The sequence below is a fragment of the Nothobranchius furzeri genome, chromosome 5 (assembly GCF_043380555.1).
Source record: "Nothobranchius furzeri strain GRZ-AD chromosome 5, NfurGRZ-RIMD1, whole genome shotgun sequence".
In the NCBI taxonomy this organism is placed as follows: domain Eukaryota; kingdom Metazoa; phylum Chordata; class Actinopteri; order Cyprinodontiformes; family Nothobranchiidae; genus Nothobranchius; species Nothobranchius furzeri.
The window spans coordinates 76,072,202-76,095,468 of NC_091745.1; the positions used below are offsets into that span (position 1 = coordinate 76,072,202).

General features: G+C 41.6%; 1 protein-coding gene across 5 annotated transcripts in view; it reads right to left on the minus strand.

Moving 5' to 3' along the window:
• The window catches only part of LOC107379683 (meprin A subunit beta), a 40,764-nt gene extending 17,937 nt beyond the window's left edge, over positions 1 to 22,827 (minus strand). Inside the window, exons 1-24 of one of the 5 annotated variants that reach the window (XM_070551138.1) lie at positions 21,827 to 22,826; positions 21,682 to 21,755; positions 20,733 to 20,751; positions 20,611 to 20,640; positions 20,479 to 20,504; positions 20,299 to 20,383; positions 19,974 to 20,091; positions 16,235 to 16,413; positions 15,888 to 16,106; positions 14,164 to 14,316; positions 12,939 to 13,166; positions 12,412 to 12,861; positions 12,132 to 12,305; positions 9,990 to 10,104; positions 8,525 to 8,569; positions 8,053 to 8,094; positions 7,678 to 7,722; positions 7,567 to 7,608; positions 7,281 to 7,325; positions 6,553 to 6,597; positions 1,179 to 1,223; positions 707 to 748; positions 328 to 372; positions 217 to 246 (exon numbers count right to left, since the gene is read on the minus strand). In XM_070551138.1, the coding sequence (XP_070407239.1) occupies positions 217 to 246; positions 328 to 372; positions 707 to 748; positions 1,179 to 1,223; positions 6,553 to 6,597; positions 7,281 to 7,325; positions 7,567 to 7,608; positions 7,678 to 7,722; positions 8,053 to 8,094; positions 8,525 to 8,569; positions 9,990 to 10,104; positions 12,132 to 12,305; positions 12,412 to 12,861; positions 12,939 to 13,166; positions 14,164 to 14,316; positions 15,888 to 16,106; positions 16,235 to 16,413; positions 19,974 to 20,091; positions 20,299 to 20,383; positions 20,479 to 20,504; positions 20,611 to 20,640; positions 20,733 to 20,751; positions 21,682 to 21,755; positions 21,827 to 21,875 (2,345 nt within the window). In that variant the 5' untranslated portion in view covers positions 21,876 to 22,826. Of the gene's footprint in view, positions 1 to 216; positions 259 to 327; positions 373 to 706; positions 749 to 1,178; positions 1,224 to 6,552; positions 6,598 to 7,280; positions 7,326 to 7,566; positions 7,609 to 7,677; positions 7,723 to 8,052; positions 8,095 to 8,524; positions 8,570 to 9,989; positions 10,105 to 12,131; positions 12,306 to 12,411; positions 12,862 to 12,938; positions 13,167 to 14,163; positions 14,317 to 15,887; positions 16,107 to 16,234; positions 16,414 to 19,973; positions 20,092 to 20,298; positions 20,384 to 20,478; positions 20,505 to 20,610; positions 20,641 to 20,732; positions 20,752 to 21,681; positions 21,756 to 21,826 lie in introns of all 5 variants that reach the window. The other 4 variants (XM_070551137.1, XM_070551136.1, XM_070551135.1 and 1 more) reach the window with 4 other exon arrangements.
• Positions 22,828 to 23,267: the final 440 nt, after the last annotated feature.

Here is a 23,267-nt window from a genome sequence, read left to right on the forward strand (position 1 = left end):
GGACACAAAATACATTTTCTATTTTATCAATATTCATATAGGCTGCTTCTTGTAGACTATTTTCACAAAATCATATAAAACAAGTCTGGTTTTATGCATCCGGATTATTAAAATCTGCCATAATCCAGTTATGTCATCTGCCCTCTGGTGGAGAATCTATGCAATAGATGCCGCAACAACGAAATGTGTCAAATTAGTGTTCAGTCGTGGGCTTACCTGATGTTTGTTGCAGGATGTGGAGTAATGCTGGGGGAGTTTCTGCAGAAGTCAGTATCAGTATTATTTTGACAATAAAATTTATGTATTTATCAAATGTACAAATCAAACCTGTCATCTGTGGTTGTAGGAGATGGGCTGATAGTGGAGAAGTTGCTGTAAAAACAAAATATGCATTGTTCACAGCAGGAATAACTTAATAGATTACAGATTACTCAGTAAATAAAGTAAATTAAAGAGCTCTGGAAAGGATCTCACTGGAATAACATGAGGTTTTCTGATGAAATGAAAACAACTTGGTTAGGTTTTAAAGTTTAGTCATTTATAATAATTTTGTTTACCAATTTTCATTAATTTATTAGAGCTTAAATTGTCATTTTTATTTTTTTTTAACTTTCTGATCGCCAATAAAATAAAAACTAATTACTATTTAAACAATACACATACTTTACATTTCTATAGCAATATTTTTCAAATGTGGGAATAAAACCTGTTTTCTGTTGGAGGAGGCGGACTGATGCAGGAGGAGTTTCTGTGAATATTTTGACAGAATAAAGAAGGGAACAAATTAAAGACACAATAGATAAACTTCAAACTATTTTATTTTGCAACCATTTATTGGACTCTAACTTTATGCACTTGGACGTACAGTGGCCAAACTCCTCAGAAACAGTTTGGACGTGTAATTTCAGCCTATCTCCATGACATGAGCAAACATGTTTATTGTGTCACCGAAAAATGGTACAAATGCCCTGCAATGTTGTGTTTAAGCCCACACATTTAGCTGTGGTGTTCATTTGATGGATGCATGAATCTTGCAAGTTTAACTTCATCTTAAAATTGACAAACTGTTTAACTTTCATTCATAAAAACAATCATTACATTATCAACGTCTGTATTGAAAATGTACGCTCCAACAACAAACCTTGTGTGTGAAATGCATGTTCAGTTATAATATTTACCTGCAGTTGTCGGTTGTAGGAGGTGGACTAACGGTGGAGAAGCTTCTGTAGAAAACAACAGCAGAAAGAAATTTTAAAAGTTGCATTTTGCAGTAAATGAAAAATTAATTGAATGTTTTTTCTTTTGGTGTAATATTTTGTTCTTTAACCATCCATCCATCCATCCATCCATCATCCATCCGCTTGTCCGGAGTCGGGTTGCGGGGGCAGTAGCCTAAGGCGAGAGGCCCAGACTTCCCTCTCCCCAGCCACTTGGGCCAGCTCCTCTGGGGGAATCCCAAGGCGTTCCCTGGCCAGGTGAGAGACTTATGGGCCATTCCCATCTGTACCGGGTCGGCCCGGGCCGGGTAGCGTAGGTTGTTTACATATCTGGGTGGCCTGGTATTTTTCCGGGCCAACCAAGGCTCATTCTCAACCCTCTTCTCGAGGGGGTCTGCTTCAGGCCGACCAGGGCCAACACGCCCACCGCTGACAGCAAATTCACACCTTCCATTAGAGCAAGCCTCTGATTGGTGGGTAGAATCAGCCCACATGGGCTTAAGGCAAGGATGTGTGGAATCAACCGGGCCAGGCTGGGGCCGACTGGGGCTACCCGGCCCGGGCCGACCCGGTACAGATGGGAATGGCCCAATAGTCCCTCCACCGTGTCCTGGGTCTACCTTTAGGTCTCCTCCCGGTTGGATGTGCCCGGAAAACCTCACCAGGGAGGCGTCCAGGAGGCATCCTGACCAGACGCCCGAGCCACCTCAACTGGCTACTCTCGATGTGGAGGAGCAGCGGGTCTACTCCGAGCCCCTCCCGAATGACCGAGCTTCCCACCCTATCTCTAAGGGAGAGCCCAGCCACTCTTCGGAGAAAACTCATTTCGGCCGCTTGTATCCGCGATCTCGTTCTTTTGGTCACTACCCAAAGCTCATGACCATAGGTGAGGGTAGGAACGTAGATCGACCGGTAAATCGAGAGCTTCGCCTTCTGACTCAGCTCTCTCTTCACCACGACAGACCGGTACAACGCCCGCATCACTGCAGATGCAGCACCAATCCGCCTATCGATCTCACGCTCCAGTTTTCCCTCACTCGTGAACAAGACCCCGAGATACTTAAACTACTCCACTTGGGGCAGGACCTCATCCCTGACCCGGAGAAGGCATTCTACCCTTTTCCGAATCAAGACCATGGTCTCATATTTAGAGGAGCTGATTCTCATCCCAGCTGCTTCACACTCGGCTGCGAACCGCTCCAGCGAAAGCTGAAGATCACGTTCTGATGAAGCCAACAGGACCACATCATCCGCAAAAAGCAGAGACCTGATAAAACGGATGCCCTCCACAACTTGGCTGCTCCTAGAAATCCTGTCCATAAAGGTTATGAACAGAATCGGTGACAAAGGGCAGCCTTGGCGGAGTCCAACTCTCACTGGGAACGAGCCCGACTTACTGCCGGCAATGCGAACTAAGCTCTGACACCGGTCATACAGGGACCTAACAGCCCATATCAGAAGGCCTGGTACCCCATATTCCCGGAGTACCCCTCACAGGGCCCCCCGAGGGACGCGGTCAAACGCCTTCTCCATATCCACAAAACACGTGTAGACTGGTTTGGCAAATTCCCACGCACCCTCCAGGATCCCCCTAAGGGTATAGAGCTGGTCCAGTGTTCCACGGCCAGGACTATCAATCAATCAATCAAAGCTTTATTTATAAAGCGCCTTCCGCAACCCTGTCAGGAAGCCTAAGGCGCTGAACAAGGAACAGTACAACGTTAAATAAAGTGAATAAATCAGAAAATAAAAGCAATTCAAATTATAGATTACAAATTACAAAAACGGTGAAACATTCTAGTAGAAGACAAATGTGTAAAACAAGGGAAAAAGTGAACTAATGAAAACTGTGAGATAAAGTCAACATAAAAGAGGGCCAAATTGAAACATGTTCAGGAAACGCCAAGTGGAGGAGGTGGGTTTTTAGGCGACTCTTGAAGACTGGCAGCGATGGGGACAGCCTAACTGAGGGTGGCAACTGGTTCCATAGTGACGGTGCTAGGACTGAGAAAGCCCGGTCCTCGCGAGTACGACACCTAGAACGAGGGACAACGAGCAGGCTTTGAGGAGCGCGTGATGGGGAATGTCTGTTCAGGAGTGTGGCCAGATAGGGGGGAGCACCACCCTGGAAGAAATTAAAAACAAAGACGAGTATTTTGAATTGTGAGCGATAGGAAATCGGAAGCCAGTGCAGAGAGGCCAGAACCGGACTGATGTGGTCCCGTTTCCTGGTCCCAGTCAGGAACCTAGCTGCGCTGTTCTGCACAACCTGAAGGCGACGCAGTGATGACTGACACAACCCTGCATATAGAGAGCTGCAGTAATCAAGCCTAGAAATTACAAAAGCATGGAGTACCCGCTCCAGGTGGGCTCTTGACAGCATGGGCTTGATTTTTGCAAGGCGTCTCAGGTGAAAGAAACTGGACCGGATCACAGAGTTGATGTGAGCATCAAATTTAAGTCCAGCATCAATTTTCACCCCCAAACTGGTCACAACTGGTTTTGAGTAGGGAGAAAGAGGCCCAAGGTCAACATAACGATCCACATTCCTGCTGTTGGGGTGAAAAACAATGATCTCTGTCTTTCCCTTATTCAGATGCAGATAGTTGGCCATTAGCCAAGACTTCACCTCGTTAACACAGGACACAAAGGACTGGATAGAGTGACCTTTTCTTCTGACACAATGGAGAGTAAATCTGGCAATCATCAGCATAGAGATGGAATGATAGGCCATGTTTACGAAAGATTGACCCCAGAGGTAGCAGATAAATGGCAAACAAAAGAGGACCAAGGATTGATCCCTGCGGGACCCCCCAGCGGAACCCCTCCCAAGAAGAAAAAACATCACTCAGTTTAACACAGAATGTCCTGTTGTGGAGATATGATCTAAACCAATCCAGAGCTGACCCTTTGATCCCAACCCATCGTTCCAAGCGATCGAGTAGAATCGCGTGGTCAACTGTGTCGAAGGCTGCTGTCAGGTCTAACAACAGAAGCACCACAGATGTACCCTGATCTAGTGATAGATAGATGTCATTTAAGACCCTCAGTAGAGCTGACTCTGTGCTATGGCCAGACCTGAACCCTGATTGGAAAACCTCAAACAGATCAGAATCAGCTAAATGTGAGACCAGCTGCTGATAAACGACTTTCTCAAGCAGTTTTGACGTAAAAGGCAGGGTAGAGATAGGCCTGTAATTTTCAATCACAGAGACATCAGCACCAGGTTTCTTCAGGGTCGGCCGAATAACTGCTGCTTTCAAAGCAGCTGGGACCACACCTGTGCTGAGGCTCCCATTGATAATCTGACCAAGTGAAGGGCCAAGGCACGGAAAGGCAGCCTTCCAGAGACGAGGCGGTAGAACATCAAGTGGAGAGCCAGATGGCTTCTGCCTTGCAACTAGCTTATTCAGCTCAGAGTATGAAACAGTATTGAGGGAGCTCAGGGTGGGTGGTGACGGAGGAACAGGAACAGGGTCAATAGAGTTACCAGAAATAACTGCTCTAATGCCTGACACTATCAACAAAGAATCTGTGAAAAGCTTCAGAGTTTCCAGCAGCTGTAGGAGACTAAAACCACATTGCTCCTCCTGAATCTGAGGTTCAACAATCCGACGGACCCTCCTCTCCAGAACCCCTGAATAGACCTTACCAGGAAGGCTCAGGAGTGTGATCCCCCTGTAGTTGGAACACACCCTGCGATCCCCCTTTTTAAATAAAGGGACCACCGCTCCGGTCTGCCAGTTCAGTGGGACTGCCCCCGATGTCTACGCGATATTGCAGAGCCGCGTCAACACAGCTCCACAACATCCATTTTGGAACTTGAAGTGTTTGAATCTTTGAATGAATTGTCACTACACCACTGATTCACATGTAATTGCCACATTTACAGAACAAAGGCATCCATCCCCAAGTGACTGCGGATCCTAGATAACAAAAAATGACAACTTTCTGGGTGTTCTAGTGTTAAAAATGCCCGTGTGATGGACTCCGTAATTTTCAGGAAGTGTTTTTTACAAGTTAAAACAAAAGGCCGACATTCCCAAACGCTGCATCAGTCCGAGCAAGGCTTCTATTTCAGGAGCAGGGGCCTCATTTATCAAGCTTGCTTACGCACAAAACAGGGTCGGAAAACTGCGTAAGCAACTTTCCACGCAAACTTTGGGATTTATGAAAGAAAACTTAGTGGAAAAATGTGCGCAACTTTAAGTTGACTAAGGACCTGGCTTACACACATTTTGGACATGGAGAGCACCTGCAGTGCTGCTGCTGAGAAGATACAATTATGACATCCTGCAGCATTATCACTTGTACCGCTTCGTTTTCACACAGAACAAGACCCCCCACATGCACACACACACGCGCGCACAGACATACATGCACACACACACACACAAACGCACAGCCTGAAGCGCAGAATACGGAATGCAGAATATCAGCAGGGGGACGTTGAGACAGAATGTCATGCGTCTGTGACAGTGTGTGTCCTGTCACTGTGACCCAATTGATGATGCGCCCTGGCTAGTTGGACAAGGGAGATCTCGGTTTGGCTGATTGGTTGGTGCACGTGACTTTCACCTGGAAGTCTGGGGATTGAATCCTGATTAGACCATTTTCTTTATATCCGCCACAGATCTCTCTGAAGAACTCAGCATTGACGGCTTCAGCAACGCTGTGCCACTCCGTGGATTTTCTCTTATTTGTTTTGCAAAAGCACTTCCTTTCATTTCTCCACCTCACCCACAGGTACCTCAACTTCTGCTTCTGTGAAATTGCGCTTCATTGATCTGCCTTGATCTGCGGTCGCCATCGTCATTGGTGGAGCGCTGCAACAGCCGGCTTATGTATATGCATGATGTCCACAAGGCACGTTGCATTGACCATTTATGGCAGTAACTGGGCGTGGTGAGGGCGGGATGTGACTAAAAAGCAGCTGAGAAACATTCTCGTTAGTCTCTGATTTAAGAAGCGGAGCTTGCGTGCAGCTTGCGTACTCCATGTTTGATAGATCACAAACCTACTTGGCGTGAGTACTTTTTTTTTTGTTTGTTGCTGAGCTTAAGTACGGCTTTAGCAAGGATTCTAAGCAATGTTTGATAAATGAGACCCCAGAGCAGGGCTGCTTTGTTGTGTGTGTGTCATGAAATCGGCGTACCCGGAATCCGTGCAATGACAAAGGTTCTGTCTTTTTGAATTTCAAGCTGTGATTAAATGCATGAACTTTTTCAACACGTCATTTTTTCTAATGAATTAATCATAATTAATGCGTTAAAGTCCCACCCCCCAGTAAACACACATTTCTATGTGTAAAATGTGTGATTAAATGTGGAATTACCTGTCATTTGATGCAGGAGGTGGACTAATGATGGATGAGTTCTTCCTGTAAAACAAATATCAGAACTATTTGATCGCAGATATAAACTAATAGAATAATGAAACCTTTTAGTTCTAAAAAAAACATTGAAACTTAATTAAATATAAAAATTTTGTGGTATGTAAAATTAAAGTAATTAGTACTGTTACTAGTACTCCTTTTCAAGAATTTTTGTTGGTTACTTTCTGGTTGCCTGATTGAATGCACCTGCCATTTGAACCTTTATTTTTACTTTGCACTCAATCAGTCATTAAAGGTGCAGTATGTAATAATATAGGGATAATTTTACAGCGAAAAAATCCCAAAAGAGTCTAATGTTTCAGTCATTTAGGAAGGAAGGTTACATTGAAACATATTTCATATCCAGCTGGCTGCAGAGATTGTAGTTTGTCTCCTTTTAAAACAAAGGAAGGAGGGACATAACTATTGTTTACCACCAGTGTGGGGGTGCCGTGTCTCCTGAGAGCTAATGCTACAGCGCCAATAACTGTAATTAGACGATGGCCGTTAACAAGCTCCAGAGTTGCTTAAAGTGGTTGCAGTAACCACATTTTAGCGCAGGATGTCATTTTACTACATTTCTACATAATGCACCTTTAACCTTTTACACATTATTTAATTTTATGATCATTTAAATTCATCCTTTCCCCCAAACTGTAAGGTTTGCAATCTAATGTGAGAATAAAAACCTGTTATCTGTTGTTGCAGCAGGTGGAGCAGTACCGGATGTGTTCCTGTAAAAGTCAGAAATTTTTGAGAGGACACAAAATACATTTTCTATTTTATCAATATTCATATAGGCTGCTTCTTGTAGACTATTTTCACAAAATCATATAAAACAAGTCTGGTTTTATGCATCCGGATTATTAAAATCTGCCATAATCCAGTTATGTCATCTGCCCTCTGGTGGAGAATCTATGCAATAGATGCCGCAACAACGAAATGTGTCAAATTAGTGTTCAGTCGTGGGCTTACCTGATGTTTGTTGCAGGATGTGGAGTAATGCTGGGGGAGTTTCTGCAGAAGTCAGTATCAGTATTATTTTGACAAGAAAATTTATGTATTTATCAAATGTACAAATCAAACCTGTCATCTGTGGTTGTAGGAGATGGGCTGATAGTGGAGAAGTTGCTATAAAAACAAAATCTGCATTATTCACAGCAGGAATGACTTCATAAATTACAGATTACTCAGTAAATAAAGTAAATTAAAGAGCTCTGGAAAAGATCTCACTGGAATAACATGAGGTTTTCTGATGAAATGAAATCAACTTGGTTAGGTTTTAAAGTTTAGTCATTTATAATAATTTTGTTTACCAATTTTCATTAATTTATTTGAGCTTAAATTGTCATTTTTAAATTTTTTGTAACTTTCTGATCAATATCAACAATACAATAAACAATAAACAATACACATACTTTACATTTCTATAGCAATATTTTTCAAATGTGGGAATAAAACCTGTTTTCTGTTGGAGGAGGCGGACTGATGCAGGAGGAGTTTCTGTGAATATTTTGACAGAATAAAGAAGGGAACAAATTAAAGACACAATAGATAAACTTCAAACTATTTTATTTTGCAACCATTTATTGGACTCTAACTTTATGCACTTGGACGTACAGTGGCCCAACTCCTCAGAAACAGTTTGGACGTGTAATTTCAGCCTATCTCCATGACATGAGCAAACATGTTTATTGTGTCACCGAAAAATGGTACAAATGCCCTGCAATGTTGTGTTTAAGCCCACACATTTAGCTGTGGTGTTCATTTGATGGATGCATGAATCTTGCAAGTTTAACTTCATCTTAAAATTGACAAACTGTTTAACTTTCATTCATAAAAACAATCATTACATTATCAACGTCTGTATTGAAAATGTACGCTCCAACAACAAACCTTGTGTGTGAAATGCATGTTCAGTTATAATATTTACCTGCAGTTGTCGGTTGTAGGAGGTGGACTAACGGTGGAGAAGCTTCTGTAGAAAACAACAGCAGAAAGAAATTTTAAACGTTGCGTTTTGCAGTAGATGAAAAATTAACTGAATGTTTTTTCTTTTGGTGTAATATTTTGTTCTTTAACCATCCATCCATCCATCCATCCATTCATCCGCTTATCCGGTGTCAGGTCGCGGGGGCAGTAGCCTAAGGCGAGAGGCCCAGACTTCCCTCTCCCCAGCCACTTGGGCGAGCTCCTCCGGGGGAATCCCAAGGCGTTCCCTGGCCAGGTGAGAGACATAGTCCCTCCACCGTGTCCTGGGTCTTCCTTTAGGTCTCCTCCTGGTTGGATGTGCCCGGAAAACCTCACCAGGGAGGCGTCCAGGAGGCATCCTGACCAGACGCCCGAGCCACCTCAACTGGCTCCTCTCGATGTGGATGAGCAGCAGGTCTACTCTGAGCCCCTCCCGAATGACCGAGCTTCTCACCTTATCTCTAAGGGAGAGCCCAGCCACTCTTCGGAGAAAACTCATTTTGGCCGCTTGTATCCGCGATCTTGTTCTTTCGGTCACTACCCAAAGCTCGTGACCATAGGTGAGGGTAGGAATGTAGATCGACCGGTAAATCGAGAGCTTCGCCTTCTGACTCAGCTCTCTCTTCACCACGACAGACCGGTACAACGCCTGCATCACTGCAGATGCAGCACCAATCCGCCTATCGATCTCGCGCTCCAGTTTTCCCTCACTCGTGAACAAGACCCCGAGATACTTAAACTCCTCCACTTGGGGCAGGACCTCATCCCTGACCCGGAGAAGGCATTCTACCCTTTTCTGAATCAAGACCATGGTCTCAGATTTAGAGGAACTGATTCTCATCCCAGCTGCTTCACACTCGGCTGCGAACCGCTCCAGCGAAAGCTGAAGATCACGTTCTGATGAAGCCAACAGGACCACATCATCTGCAAAAAGCAGAGACCTGATCCTCAGGCCACCAAAACGGATGCCATCCACACCTTGGCTGCGCCTAGAAATCCTGTCCATAAAGGTTATGAACAGAATCGGTGACAAAGGGCAGCCTTGGCGGAGTCCAGCTCTCACTGAGAACGAGCCCGACTTGCAATGCGGACCAAGCTCTGACACCGGTCATACAGGGACCTAACAGCCCGTATCAGAGGGCCTGGTACCCCATATTCCCGGAGTACCCCCCACAGGGCCCCCCGAGGGACGCGTTTAAATTTCTTCTCCAAATATTTGACATAATGGGCTTACGAATTTCCAGGTGCATATAAAAGCACGTATCTGCCATTTAGACCAAAGTTATTCCAGAATATTATTAAAAATGACAACAATCTTTGGCTTGATTACAAAATTATGTTGATGGTTTACATCCCAGATTTATTTCAAGCTTTGCTTCAAAAGATCATTAAACGAGACCATGCTTACAACCTGAAACACTCCTCACCCTGTTGAGTTAAGGTCCTTTGAATAAATTGTAGGAAGAAATGAAAGATGTAAACTTGTCACTGGTCTCACTTCAGGACATGGTAAGATGCTTCCATTAACAAGAGGCGTGAGATCTAATAAAAACAAAACACACACAAAAAAAGATGAAAGAATTAGCAAACAGATGTTCAATACTTCAACTTTTTGGGACTCATACCCGTCCCTAGCCTAAAAATCTAGATAACTGTGGTGGTAGCAAAAGTTTTAGCTCTGCAGATTAGTCTATCCACGCTTCTTTGTAGCCTCTGCATTGGCCAATCACAACACTCCATGCTTGTTCAGAGACTTTGAGCGGGCTTACCCAGTCTTTCCACTGGATGCATAAAAGGTGCATAATGTAATAAACTCATTTCACCCATGCTGCTCTCTCTGTAGAGAAACAGGGTCCAACCCAACATGTTTTTTTTGGGGGGGGGGGGGGGGGGGGGACTATTCCTTTAAGACTCAATGCACAAACAGGAAGTGCTTGGTAGTAATTCCACTCCAATCCAGTTGGTGGCAGCAATGCACCAAATTGCCAAATTGCCAAGTGCCATAAGACCACAAATAAGAAAAAGAAGAGAAAGCAGAAAAAGAAGAAGAGAGGCGGGACGTTCGTGACAAACTCGAAGCGGTAGTAAAAACATCAAGCATGAAATGGAGTTATCCTAGTGGCTCCAATAAGAGACAGAAGCAGCTTGCTTTAAAAAAGCTTTTATCTTCACTTCTGAAAGTGACATAGTTTTCTATGTAAACATCAAAAGGAAGCAGAAAGGAAAGACAATGGAAAATGTTTAAAGGGAGGAAAACACAGACCAAAATGGAAAATAGAAGAGAAAAAAAAGAAAGTCAAAAGCACAGGAGCACTGACAGGAAGAGGAAAGTAGAGCAAATATTGAAGCACTCAAACGGAGGGAAAGACAGGAAAAAAGAGGAGGACTAATAAAACGTGAAAATAACTCGTGTCAGAAGAGGGGAGAGTTTCGCAAATCCAATTAAATATAAGATTGTCAAAACTTTTGTGTAAGGGGGTCCCATGTCTGTGTTCGCCTTGGGCCCCCAAATTGCTAAATCCGCCACTGGTCAAATGCGTGTGTCTCATGCTCAGTGTGAGAGTTGGCAGCCCTGAAGATGGCATTCACTCAGGAATGGTGTCGGGTTGAAGCGGCTTTGCTACCAACTTTCAACTTGGGCTTTCCTTTGAGACATGAGCAGATAGAGGTACTTATAAGTAGCCTGGAAAGCCAGACTAAATAAATGTATTATTTAGTCTGGCCATGCTCCATTGACGGCTCTCGGTTGTGGGGCGGGTTCTATCGTTGTCTTTCAAATGATCTCCGCATGCCACTGGACAATGAATGTGACATACTCTTGTTTCACTCCGTCCCACCCACCAGGCATATAGAGTGCCCTGATTGGCCCACAAAGCGGATAAAGCTCTGTGATTTGTTCACTAAGCAGATAGAGCACTATGATTGGCCCACCATTATGGACCAGTCACAGCTCTTTATGTGTTTGAAACCCCTCTAGAGAGCTGTGATTGGCCAGCCAGAGTCCTGGTAGGAGCTGCTGAGGTTCCAATGGAGCATGCCTAGACCAATCTTTGCAAAGCAAGAATTTGGTCTAGTTCACTAGGCTAACTTATAAGTCCTTTTTTTCAAAAAGGATGCCATTGCTTCTTCTTCGACAGTGTACGGCAGGCTGCCCCGTTGACTGATTTCCGTAGTGATGAATACGTCACATTGTTTGTTGCTCTGATTGGTTCTAGTGCTGTCCAACATGAAAAGACATTTTTAAAGTCAGCTGTGGATTCCGCCCCACAACCGAGCTCTGCTTATGTAACCCTCATATATTTACAGGATATTTATATATACAGGATGCTTGCCAGGCTAACCAGCATCTGGTCTTCCGCCTCACCCAACCTGCTTCTTGTTTAAACAAAAAGTTGTTTCAAAGATTCAGAAGTAAAAATAATGTAAAGTCATGAAAAAAGCCTAATCAAATCTCACCTGGTCAATATGAATAAATGTTTTCAGTCACTGATTAATTCACAGCAGTTATTATGTGTTTTTACAAGCCGATTCAAATATTTAAGATGAAAAAGCTGCTATTCCTTACTTACCGTCAAAGCTGAACATGAAAACAGCGCTCCCTCCTCTGAGAAAGTCTCTGTATTGCATCTCTTCCAAAGCTGCAAACCGTAGGAACCCCCAGAGGAATCCAGTACGGACCAACTCAGTGTTATTGTATAAAAATGTTGTCCCAGTCTCGTTAGGATGGTTCCAGATGAGAGTGTCTGTTTATGTGAAACATGCATGGCACAAGAAAAGAGAATAAGTTTTTGTTTTTGACTCTTTCTTTTAAAAAAATCTCTCTTTTGGTTTATTCTTTTTCTCAGTTACCATTTGCATCCTCGTCATTTTGCTCAGTGGTGAAAGTCCATCTCTGTGACATTTGCTGTTGCATGTTGGGGGTTTGATCCAGCAATTGGAAAGTCATTTGCCTGTGCACACAGGGCCACTCCAGCTGGTCGTCATTCACACCAGATACGAGTTGAACAAACATTCCAACGTATGTTTTGTTAAGTACCACAGCTAACCGGTAAGCATAGCCGTCTTTGGAGTACAGCCGTGGACTGTAAAGTCTTTCTCCGGACTTACTGGTGTTTAAAACATTTTCAAACTCATCAATCTGCATGATCACATGTGGACATTCTGTCTCAGAGAGATTGATGTCATCGATTGAGAATCCGCCCGAGGAGTTCTCTGCTTTCTTAATCTCAAACACGACCTGAAAGTTCTTGGTGGCATTCAGAGAGACATGGTGGACCTTCCAGTAAGATGTTGGTCGACCTGGACAGAAGATTTATGGATTAACCATTTAAAATTCACTTGGTGTACAAGTAGAAATGCAAAGTGTCAAACGATACCAGTGATGTGTCCCATAAGGCGGAAGGTTCCCGTGGTGTTTTGTTCATCTTCGAACTCTCTGATCCCGATGTTGAGAGAATCAGACTCATTCCCAGTGTAATAGTAGTAGAACTGCAGACACTGGACTTTACATTCCCTCTTAGGTCTCATTATCTGGGTCATAAGCACTCCTGGATCTTCCTCTTGACCTGATGTGTTAACATGGATGAAATATCCTTCTTCCTGACCTAGAATGGTGTCCAAAATAATGTTATGGTAGCTATTTGCATTAAAACATTAATCATCTATTTTCTTTGTCAGGACAATGTCTCTTGTCTTCGTGGAAGAGGCTGGAGCTAAACTTGTGCTGCAGCCAGGGGCGGCTCAAGCCCCGGATGTTTTATGATAAGCCCCGGATCAAAATCGCGGAAGCAACATGCAGTACCAAAGTCCAACAGAGAGGGAGCAGCTGGCAGTAGTTTGTATACAGCCTGCCTGAGCCTCCACCACTGAAGAAGAAGCCCTTCAGCAGCCGGCTTCTTCTACACTCTCTGCCTGAAACGCATGAGTGAAGATGGACATAAGGACGTTTTTAGACCAAAAGTACAGCGACAGAACCCCAGCTTTGATGAGACTGGTGCTGACTCAGGTTTGTGAGTCTTATTTGAAAATATTTGTTGTGCTGCTGGTTTGCCTAAAGTTAGCTTACTATCAGGTAAAGTTGTTGGAGAAAGAACGGGAATATTTACTATCATCTCACACTAAACACTAACAGGAACAATACTCTGCCCTGAATATGCTTAATATGTAGCTTCAGATTAAAAATTATGTGGTACAAGACAAATATATATGATGTTGACTAGTGCGTGTCACGTGTGTGTGTGTGCGTGCGCGTGTGTGTGTTAAGCCCCGGATCTTCATCAGTCCTAAATCTGCCCCTGACTGCAGCCAGCCACAGTACGTTCTTCCAATGAGTGGAACAATAAAAAAAGAAAAGAAACTGAACCAAATTGTGAAAGTTTAGTCTTCTTTATACAGATAGTGGTGGGAATTTCTTGTGAGTTTTTTTTTATGGCAAGTCTCTTTTTTTCTGTTCCCTATCCCACACTAAGACACACCACACACATTGTAGAAAAACAATCATAAAATCCACGATACATCTTAGAACTATTTCTTAAACTTTAGTAAAAATTTGATTTACAAAATTTTACAAAAATTCTTTATTTGATACGTTCAAAACCTCACCGTGTTCTCCATTTCCACTGGGTAGACTGGTATGGTCAGTAGTTGGGCCACCACTAACTTGTGTAACCACTTCCCAGCCACTTCCACTCTGGTTCATTTCACACATGGTCCCATTAGAAAATCCACAGTAAAACATAAAAGCGACGGTTGAGCCTGTGATGATGATGAAGATGATGATGATGATGATGATGAAAAAGAAGAAGATTTTTAATTATAAGGCTCTGCAGAAACCTGCTAATCACCTGCTGATTTAAATCAGGTTTGTTGAAACCGGGTTAAAACTAAAACTTGCTGCATACCGGCCCTCCAGGACCAGGATTGGTCACCCCTTGAAAGACCAGTTTGCAATTTTTTTTCAACACATTTGCAGTGGTCTCTAGTATAAATTAATGTCTTGTGTCACTCTGTGGGAATAAAGCTCTGGTGCGCCTGTTTCAGGAACTAGACGTGAGCTAGAGCAGAGGCAGAAGATGGCAAGATTTGGAGTCTCGTTTCCTGATATTCGGACATCTCTCCTCTGATTGGATAACAGCAACAAGACTTTACCACTGACTCTGTTTGCTCTGCACCAGATGTTTTATCTCCACAAGTAACACAAGCCTGAAGGAGTTCTGCTGTGTGGTGGAGTTTCTAACGCTAACAGTTAGCTTCTACTAGCCGAGACATGCTCTGCTCTCTCCTGGATGCTAAATCAACTACAGCCTTCCACGTCGTGAACCTAGAGTCGGATGAGTCCACAAACGCAAATTTTTAATGTGACGTAGAATTTGCTGGTTTTTCTAACCTGAGTGTTTCTCCATCTATTTTCTATTTGTGGCTAATGCAGGGAATAAGAGTAGAAAACTGTTTCCACGTTTAGCTTACATGCTAAACTCAGAGGGACTTATCCTATTTCTAAATGTTTCTCTGTGAATTTGTCTTGAAGCCACATTTACTCTCTGAAGGACCTTTACAAGTTTTGTACATGCAAAAGAATTTTATACCTTTATACAAATGTCTGTGTACAATGTGAATTTCCTTTTCATACAATAGTATTGTTAGTCACTTACACCAAATCAAAGCTCCTGAGTCACCCAAAGTAAGCAAGTTGAGTTTAAAATTTAAGGAAAGGAACAATTCAGATTATTCTTAGGTGTGTTCTTGCTGTGTCGTATCTCTAATTCCATGCTGTAGTTCTTTTTTAAAACACAGAGCAGTTTTGTTTACCTGTTTTCCCGCTACGTTTCGTTTGCGGCTGCAAACTTCCTCAGGCTGACGCTGATGGTGGCGTCACTTCCTTCTCCGTTCATCCGCGGGCAGCAGAGGACGTTGTCGCCCTCTGCTGCCCGCTCTCCCCTCTCCGAACACCGAACAACAAAAATACAAAAGACGGATAAAAGAAGCTATTGAGATAAGGAGACGTGGATGTGGGACCATGAACAGGGACGATGGAGTTTACACGTTGGACTTACATGGGACTGCATCGTCGGAGAGGGAAGAGCGGGCAGCAGAGGGCGACAACGTCCTCTGCTGCCCGCAGATAAACAGAGAAGGAAGTCACGCCACCATCAGCGTCAGCCTGAGGAAGTTTGCAGACGCAAACAAAACGTAGCGGGAAAACAGGTAAACAAAACTGCTCTGTGTTTTAAAAAAGAACTACAGCATGGAATTCAGATTATTAAAACGATTAATTTTCCTTGAGTACTGGAACCGTTTTAAATGATCTTTAATCTTTAAGCACTTACTGCAGTTGTAGAGGAGATTTAACTCTATAGCATCGCCAGGACTCAGATCTAGCCTTTGACCAATCAGGTCTTGGTATTTTGGGTCTATAGTGGTAATCGTAGAGGCGCTTCCATTGCTGAATGCATTTTTGGGATAGTGCATCACTGACCAGTAGTCATACGGGGTTTCATGGGTGGTGCTGTTTTCGCTCCCAATGACAGCAAAATTATACTCAAGACCTGTAAGTCACATTAATGTAAAATAAATTAAATCAGTTCAGAATATCTTAAAAATTACATGATGTGACAATTTACCTCAAATATTGAAATAAAGAAGTAAAAAGAATATTATGATAAAAGGGATGAACCTTCTAAGATGCTGCCTTCGTCAATCTGCACATAATCATCTCTGTCAGATCTACAATGTTCGTGGTTGAAACCAAGAGCATGGAGAACCTCATGTTCAACGGTGGAGAGGGAATCACAGCCTGTTCCAATGGAGAGGTTTTGTCCGTTGAGATGTTCTCTGCCAACATATGAAAAACACCTAAAAACGGGGGGGGGGGGGGGGGGGGGGGGGGGATCAAAATTATTACTTTATACCAGGGGTGAGAATTTAGTACGTTACGATTTTTAAAAATGTGTTTTTCCTAAATGAGGGCCGTAACAGTTTATCATCACAATTCATGCCCTATAAATAAATAAATAAATATCATCTAATAAAACAGCAGAGCCTGGGCTATAAGACCATGTAAACCTTTTTGATGTGCTCCAAACACAACTAACAGCAATTAAATGAATCATGACAAATCGCTCTTTATGAAGAAAAGAAAGAAAGAAAAAATAAAAAACTTTTTCTCAGCGTTTATGTTTTCTGGTTGGTAGAAAGCAGGCGGGCAGTGACTTTGTCCATATGAACTTTCTTGCAGCAGGAGGGAAACACACACACACAGCAGTCATCTTCATCACCCTCAGCAGAACTTCCACTGAACTCTACACTACACCTCCATATATACTGTATTAGCAGTGCTCTGCTGCCACCTAGTGTTCAGTTCAGTAGACCACTTTTACAATGATCCACGTCTATTTACACTTCATCACATATACTAATATTTACACATCTCAATTTACATGTCCCATTATATGAGACCATAGTAATCAAACAGACCTTTTGGTTACAGAAACATACTCATTAAAGTGTGGGTGTGTCATAAGTGCCTCACTAACATTTTTTTTAATTATCCATAAAACATGCCTGACATCTAATGGGACCCATTGTTTCCTCTAAAAAAGACTAAATCTCTTTTAAAAGGCAACAATCCTTTGGTAGCAGATGTCTGACGTTATAACTGGAGCACTGAAGCTTTCATTAATGAATTGTGAGTCTGGCACATTCTGCAGCAGCTCGATTGGACTGGGATCAGAAGAATTCAAAAGCCAACTTGAAGACATTGTGAGGTACTCAAAAGAACGGAACAGATTGTTCTATACTTTTAAACATTTTGTGTGCAAGAATGTTTCGTATTTCTTGCAACTGATAACAGACAGGACAGTGTTGTGCAAGCTGCACCAGATCTGCACATATTTCTGAAGAAGCTCAGGTGGAAGCTTCAAATGATCTGCAATGTGAAACCAGCACAGGTTGCTTCTGCTTACAGCCGTTAACCCTCTCAGGCTCAAATTAAGTCTTGATAAAAGGACAGACAACTAAGTCCTTCAGGGGTACTTCTGAGTTTAAAAACGCTCATGAAATACGAATGTGGAGTAACCAGGTAGGTGGGTTTTAACTGTTGCAAATCTGCAACGCCTGCCTCCAGAGGGTTAACCGGGACTCTGCTTCATCAAACATTCTGGTTCAAAAATGTTTTCCAAAAACATTAACAATTCCAAGTGCATTCCCACCGAGGACTGGAAAAAGGCTGATGTTTTAGCTGAAAGTTTTGAAATCATACAATTCGACATTTATTCAATTTTAAATTAAAAAAAAAGAACCACTGGTGCTTCTTTTCTGTCAGGGTATTATAGAGTATCGTATTTAGCTTTTGAAAATAGCACTGAGGTATAGGCCCTGTCCACACGTAGCCGTGGATCTGCCAAAACGTAGATAATTTTCTACGTTTTGGCCTGTCATCCACACGAAAACGGAGTTTTTTCACACAAAAACGGATCTTTTTAAAAACTTCGGCCAAAGTGAAGATCTGCGTTTTCTCCGTTTTGGGTGTCTGCGTGTGGACAGACAAAACCGGAGTTTTAAGGTCCACAACGTCACTTTCCGCGACAAAAAAAATGCTGACATCACGTGTGCGACCTGTGTTTACACTAGCCGACAGCATGGATGCCCTCAGAGCTGCGCTCACTTTATCAATTGTCCAAGCGCTTTTTGCTTGTTTGCTTTTGCAAGCGGAATTACTGCTCCTTGCGGAAGACCACAGACGAAGGACGAGGTTAAGAACGGGGGACGTACTGCCGCCTACAGGTCTGGCATGTCCTTAACAACGTATTTATCCGGGTACGTGTGGACAGAGTTTTTTTTTTAAACGAGGTGGTGTGGATGCAAGTTTTTGGAGGGGCGGATATTCGTTTTTAAAAAAACCCGGCTACGTGTGGACTAGGCCTTAATCTTCATGATGAATTCCTTCACAGAGCTATCATTTTGATGCAAAAAGATAAGAGTCTTGCATAAAAACACGACACATCAAGTCTCTGATTTTCATTATTTTCTGTCTTTCCTGGGGGAAAAGGTGGCAGAGGAGTTAAGAGTATGGGATTGTTTGTGTGGAGAAGCATCAGTTTACAAAACAGAGCTGATTACTGGCAGTCCAGAAATTCATCTTTTCAAGCATCATCATATAAAACTCTGCAGATTAATTACAATGTCTTCATAGGTGATTGTTCTCAGACTATTTTCATAAATGACCAACAAATGAAATGGACGTAGGATTAAGGAGGATATTAATATCAGCTGATTTCTACAGAGCTGACCACGAATGCTTTACCAAAATTGTTAAAAGCAGAAGGAGCAAAGTGGCCAGTGCAGTGTACGGTCACAAATCAACACAACGGGTTTGGTGTCAGGACAAGAGATTTCTTTAGTGTGAAACTCAAGTCTGTCTGCATCCCTTCTAATATCTGCTGAGTTCAGTTCATTCAAGGACCTCTTATCCAATGTTTCCCAAACCATTTTGCAGACACAAACCTAGCATCTTTGTGCCACATGTGCTAAAATGGTGCTGATAGTTTCATGGAAGAAAAGGTGATAAAATCAAGCATCGGCAGCATGAAGCCTGCTGCGCAGCAGAACATTAAAAATGTCCTGTACGAAAGAAAACGCACATGTTGTACACTTCCTAATTATTTCCCTCTGTCACGTTTGTGCTCGCTGTGTGCGATGGAAGACCACAACGTAGTGCACATTCCTCACACCTGAGCACTATTTGCTTCCTGAATCAGACCCTGAGCAGGAGCAGACCGGTGCTGCAATTGATGTGCAAAAAATTGAGTTAATGCACATTTTTAGTGAATCTGGGCCTGTTGAAGTAGAAAAATGTGTTTTTGGAGACCGTTTTGGAAAAGTCTTTGGGTAAAGTGGTTCTAAAAGTGCATATTTGAGTCATGTTCTTATTCATGAAATCCATTTAAGAAGCTCATCCAGAGAAAGGTATGGGAATGAAAATTATTTGCAAAATAGTCTAATCTAGCTGAGAAAGCTGAAATGATACGTTTGTGTGGTCAGTGATGAAAAACACAAATTATGATTAAATATCTGGTTATTCATCTGATTGTCAACATTTCTTGATTATCTGGTAAAAAAAATTTAATCTAGTTTAATAAAATATAACGAACAGGGCTAACTTAAGTAGTGATGCTTAATTAACAAACAGGAAAACAATGTAAATACGAAAAAGCATAAATTTGTTTCTTTATTTTTACTTGTTTGTAAAATGCACACAGGCTTAAAGTTTTTAAATCAAAATAGACAGTAATCACTTCATTATTACCATGGGGGCTCGCAGTTAAATTATTATAAGGTAAAATCTACATTAATCTGATTATTCTTGGTAAAAAAAAACAAGCAGAAAGAGGAGAAAAGGATAAATTAATTCTTACCCATCCAACTTTTTGAAAGAGAGGTAAAAATCCTCAGAGTCTCTTGGTTTGAAGTCGATGCAAGACTTTATCCTGATCTGTTCAAAGGCCTTGAGGATGACTCCTTTAGCGTTCATGTCTTTCATTATCAAAGCATGCAGATAAAAATGGAAGTATTAGACATTTCAATTCATTTAATATATGAGGTAAACAATCCAACAATAAATCTTTAAAATCATTTCATTTGAACTCCATTTTAAGTCAGTGGCGAATACAAGCAATCGGGTTCAATTTCACTAAATGAACCAAAGTGGAAATTATTTTACTTAATAAAATAAACATTTACCAAGACCCATGTCTAACTCGTAAGGGACTGGGGATGTCCACAGTTTGTCTTCAAAGGAAATGGTGCTCCTTGGAGTGAATGGGGGCTGGGATGACGGTGCAAAAGGCAAAACGTTTAATTGAAGGTCCTGCAGATCTACAACACATGCTGATTGTTTTCCTGTACAAAAACTAAACTTACCTTCATAACATCATCAAGTAATAACGCTAAGAGACATAAAAGTTAGTAATTAATGAGGAAACAAATGCTAACAGGTGACAGGAAATCCAAAATATAATCAAAATGAAAATAAATTATTTTACTTCACCATACCATCTGAAATGTCCTTGTTTTGCCCAATGTCTTTGAAAACACGAGATTTTTACATGTAAATTTTCAATAAATCACAGGAAGTAGTTTTAGGAAAATGAAGATTGAAGCAAATTAGAGCTTACCCACTATGTCTTGTTCTGGCTAGAATAAAAGGACAGAATAAGGAATCATCAGCAAAGAAAATCATAACCCAAAAACTTATATCACGTAAACTAAGTTGTTTATTCAACTTTTCTTCCATACACTGTGTGTGTGTGCGTGCGTGCGTGCGTGCGTGCGTGTGTGTGTGTGTGTGTGTGTGTGTGTGTGTGTGTGTGTGTGTGTGTGTGTGTGTGTGTGCAGCAAGCGGCAAAGGTTTCTCCTATCCATGAAATCCAGTAACAGAAAGTGTGGAATGAATCCAGTTTATCAAAGCTGAAATTTGTTGTAGAGAAAACAAAGATTTTGTTTCATTTACTACTCATTTAAGCCAACTCTGCAAAACTGGCTCTAGGTAAGTTTAAAATATATGATTTTAGACATATTATTTTTAGTCTATGAAGACAGAAATTTCCCTCTAGAAAATTAGCACAAAAGTTTATGTTCTTAAAAATAATTCCAATTTTTTTGGTTTGAGTAAAAAAAATATGCCAGTGGGGTATAAAAAAAGTTGCTCTGCTAGAATTCTTAAAATCAACAAATATTAAATTTATAAGCTTGTCTTAAGAATTACCCCATGACAGATTTTTTTACTCAAACAAGAAGTTTGACCATATTTAAAAATATTAACCTTATTTTAAATAATGCTTTTTTTCCCTAGATAAGAATTTTCTTTATTTTTAGATTAAAATAAGATAAAATGTCCTAAAATTAGTTTATTTTTACTTACTTAGAAATTAGTTTTTGCAGTGAAGGAAAATCCCAACATGTATTTGTAGGAATGTACTCATCCTGTCTAACACATATAACTGTCTGAGAGCAAATTATTAACAGATCAGAACAACTCACGACCACTTCCACAAGTTTGCAAAGAAAAACATTTGTCTTTTTGAGTTTATTTCTATTTATAAATCTGAGAATAGAAATACTTACTCTGTTAATGAAGAATGCTGATGTAAATACCAAGTCCACCAGCAGAATAAAGAAGCCTTTCATCTTCATGGTGACTATTGGATTCAGTAAAATATTTCAATAATCAAAGCACAGGTGTTCAGTTAAACTTGATTTAGTCTGATACCTGCTTGCCTTCGGCTCTCTGCTCGTTCTGCCTCAAATGAGATGCTCATCAGACTCAGGAAGGCTTAAGACGGTGTTTTTTCTTCTTCTTCAAGATTACGGCTCTTATCTTATCATTTACAAAGAGTTTAATTCTGCATGCTGGGCTTTTCTTTGTCCATAATGAGAACGTTTTGGGATTTTTTTTAACTCTATAAGGGCAATTTTGTTATTTAGGTAATTCCTCAACAGTCAAAATAGTGTCTGGGTGTCTGAATTTAATTATAAATTAATTCAGGAAACAAAAAGGTCTGTGAAAGTTGCACTAATTATCCGGTGGAGGATCAAGCTACTTCAATAAATTTAAAGATTTGTGCAAAATTGTTGTAGTCTTCAAAAGATTCAGAGGACATCCACCTTTCCAAGATGTATTTTAATGGCTCCTTTGCCAAATGGAATAGACTGACCCCCACAACCACCATGGCTCTCACCCTGTTTGTGACCTTTTAACCCTCAACCCCAAACAGTGCGACAAGTCTCGGGGTAAAGCTGGATGCTGAACTCTCAATGGCTAAGCTCCGTAGTGAGGTCTTGCTTTTATCAGCTTCGCCTCCTTACTCGCCTCAGACAAATCTTGAAGCGGCGGCATTTGGAGTGAGTCATCCATGCTTTCATTACCTCTCGCCTGGACTATGCAAACGCCCTCCTAGTTAGTGCTCCAGTCTCTGCCCTGAATCGGCTGAAGGTCGTCCAGAATGCTGCTGTCAGGTTCTTGACAAATACGCACTGACGTAACCATGTTACCCCTGTCCTGGAACATCTTCACTGGCTCCCTGTCATTTTCAGAGTACAGTTTAAGTTATTGACTTTTGTATTTAAAGCACTCAATGACCTGGCACCTCCCTAAGGAATGAAATGACTGTTTTCTACTAAAAGTCATTTTCCCCTCTCCTCTGACACAGACCTAGTCTGCATGAGATATGGCCTCAAGGTCTCATGAATTTGCTCTAAACGGCTTCTTTCCAGCCCAAGAGAAGAATAAAGAATGGACTCTCTCCCTTTAATAAATCAAAGAACTCCATTTTTAATAAAGCTAATCAAACAAAGTGTTAGTCAATAATAAGATGTGAACCAATTTGTGAAATCAAAATATTAATTACTTTATTATAATCCTACAGAATATAATAAGTAATATGACTTTAAATGTTTCCACCAGGACTGATCTCACGTAGCGTTAAGACATGACACATTGCTTTACTGATCCAATCAGAATCTGCCAGATCTGACTGAGGCATGGTTTTGGTGGTGTTTGGTAAAATCTGTCATCTTTTCATTCGACCATAAACCAAAATATCCGAAGTATAAAACTATGCCCACGTCATCTTTAACGAGAGTTCAAAGCGTTCTAGAGAAGTTGTCGAAGTGGCCAATCCGTAACTTTCCTCTTCAGCTAAAAGAACCAA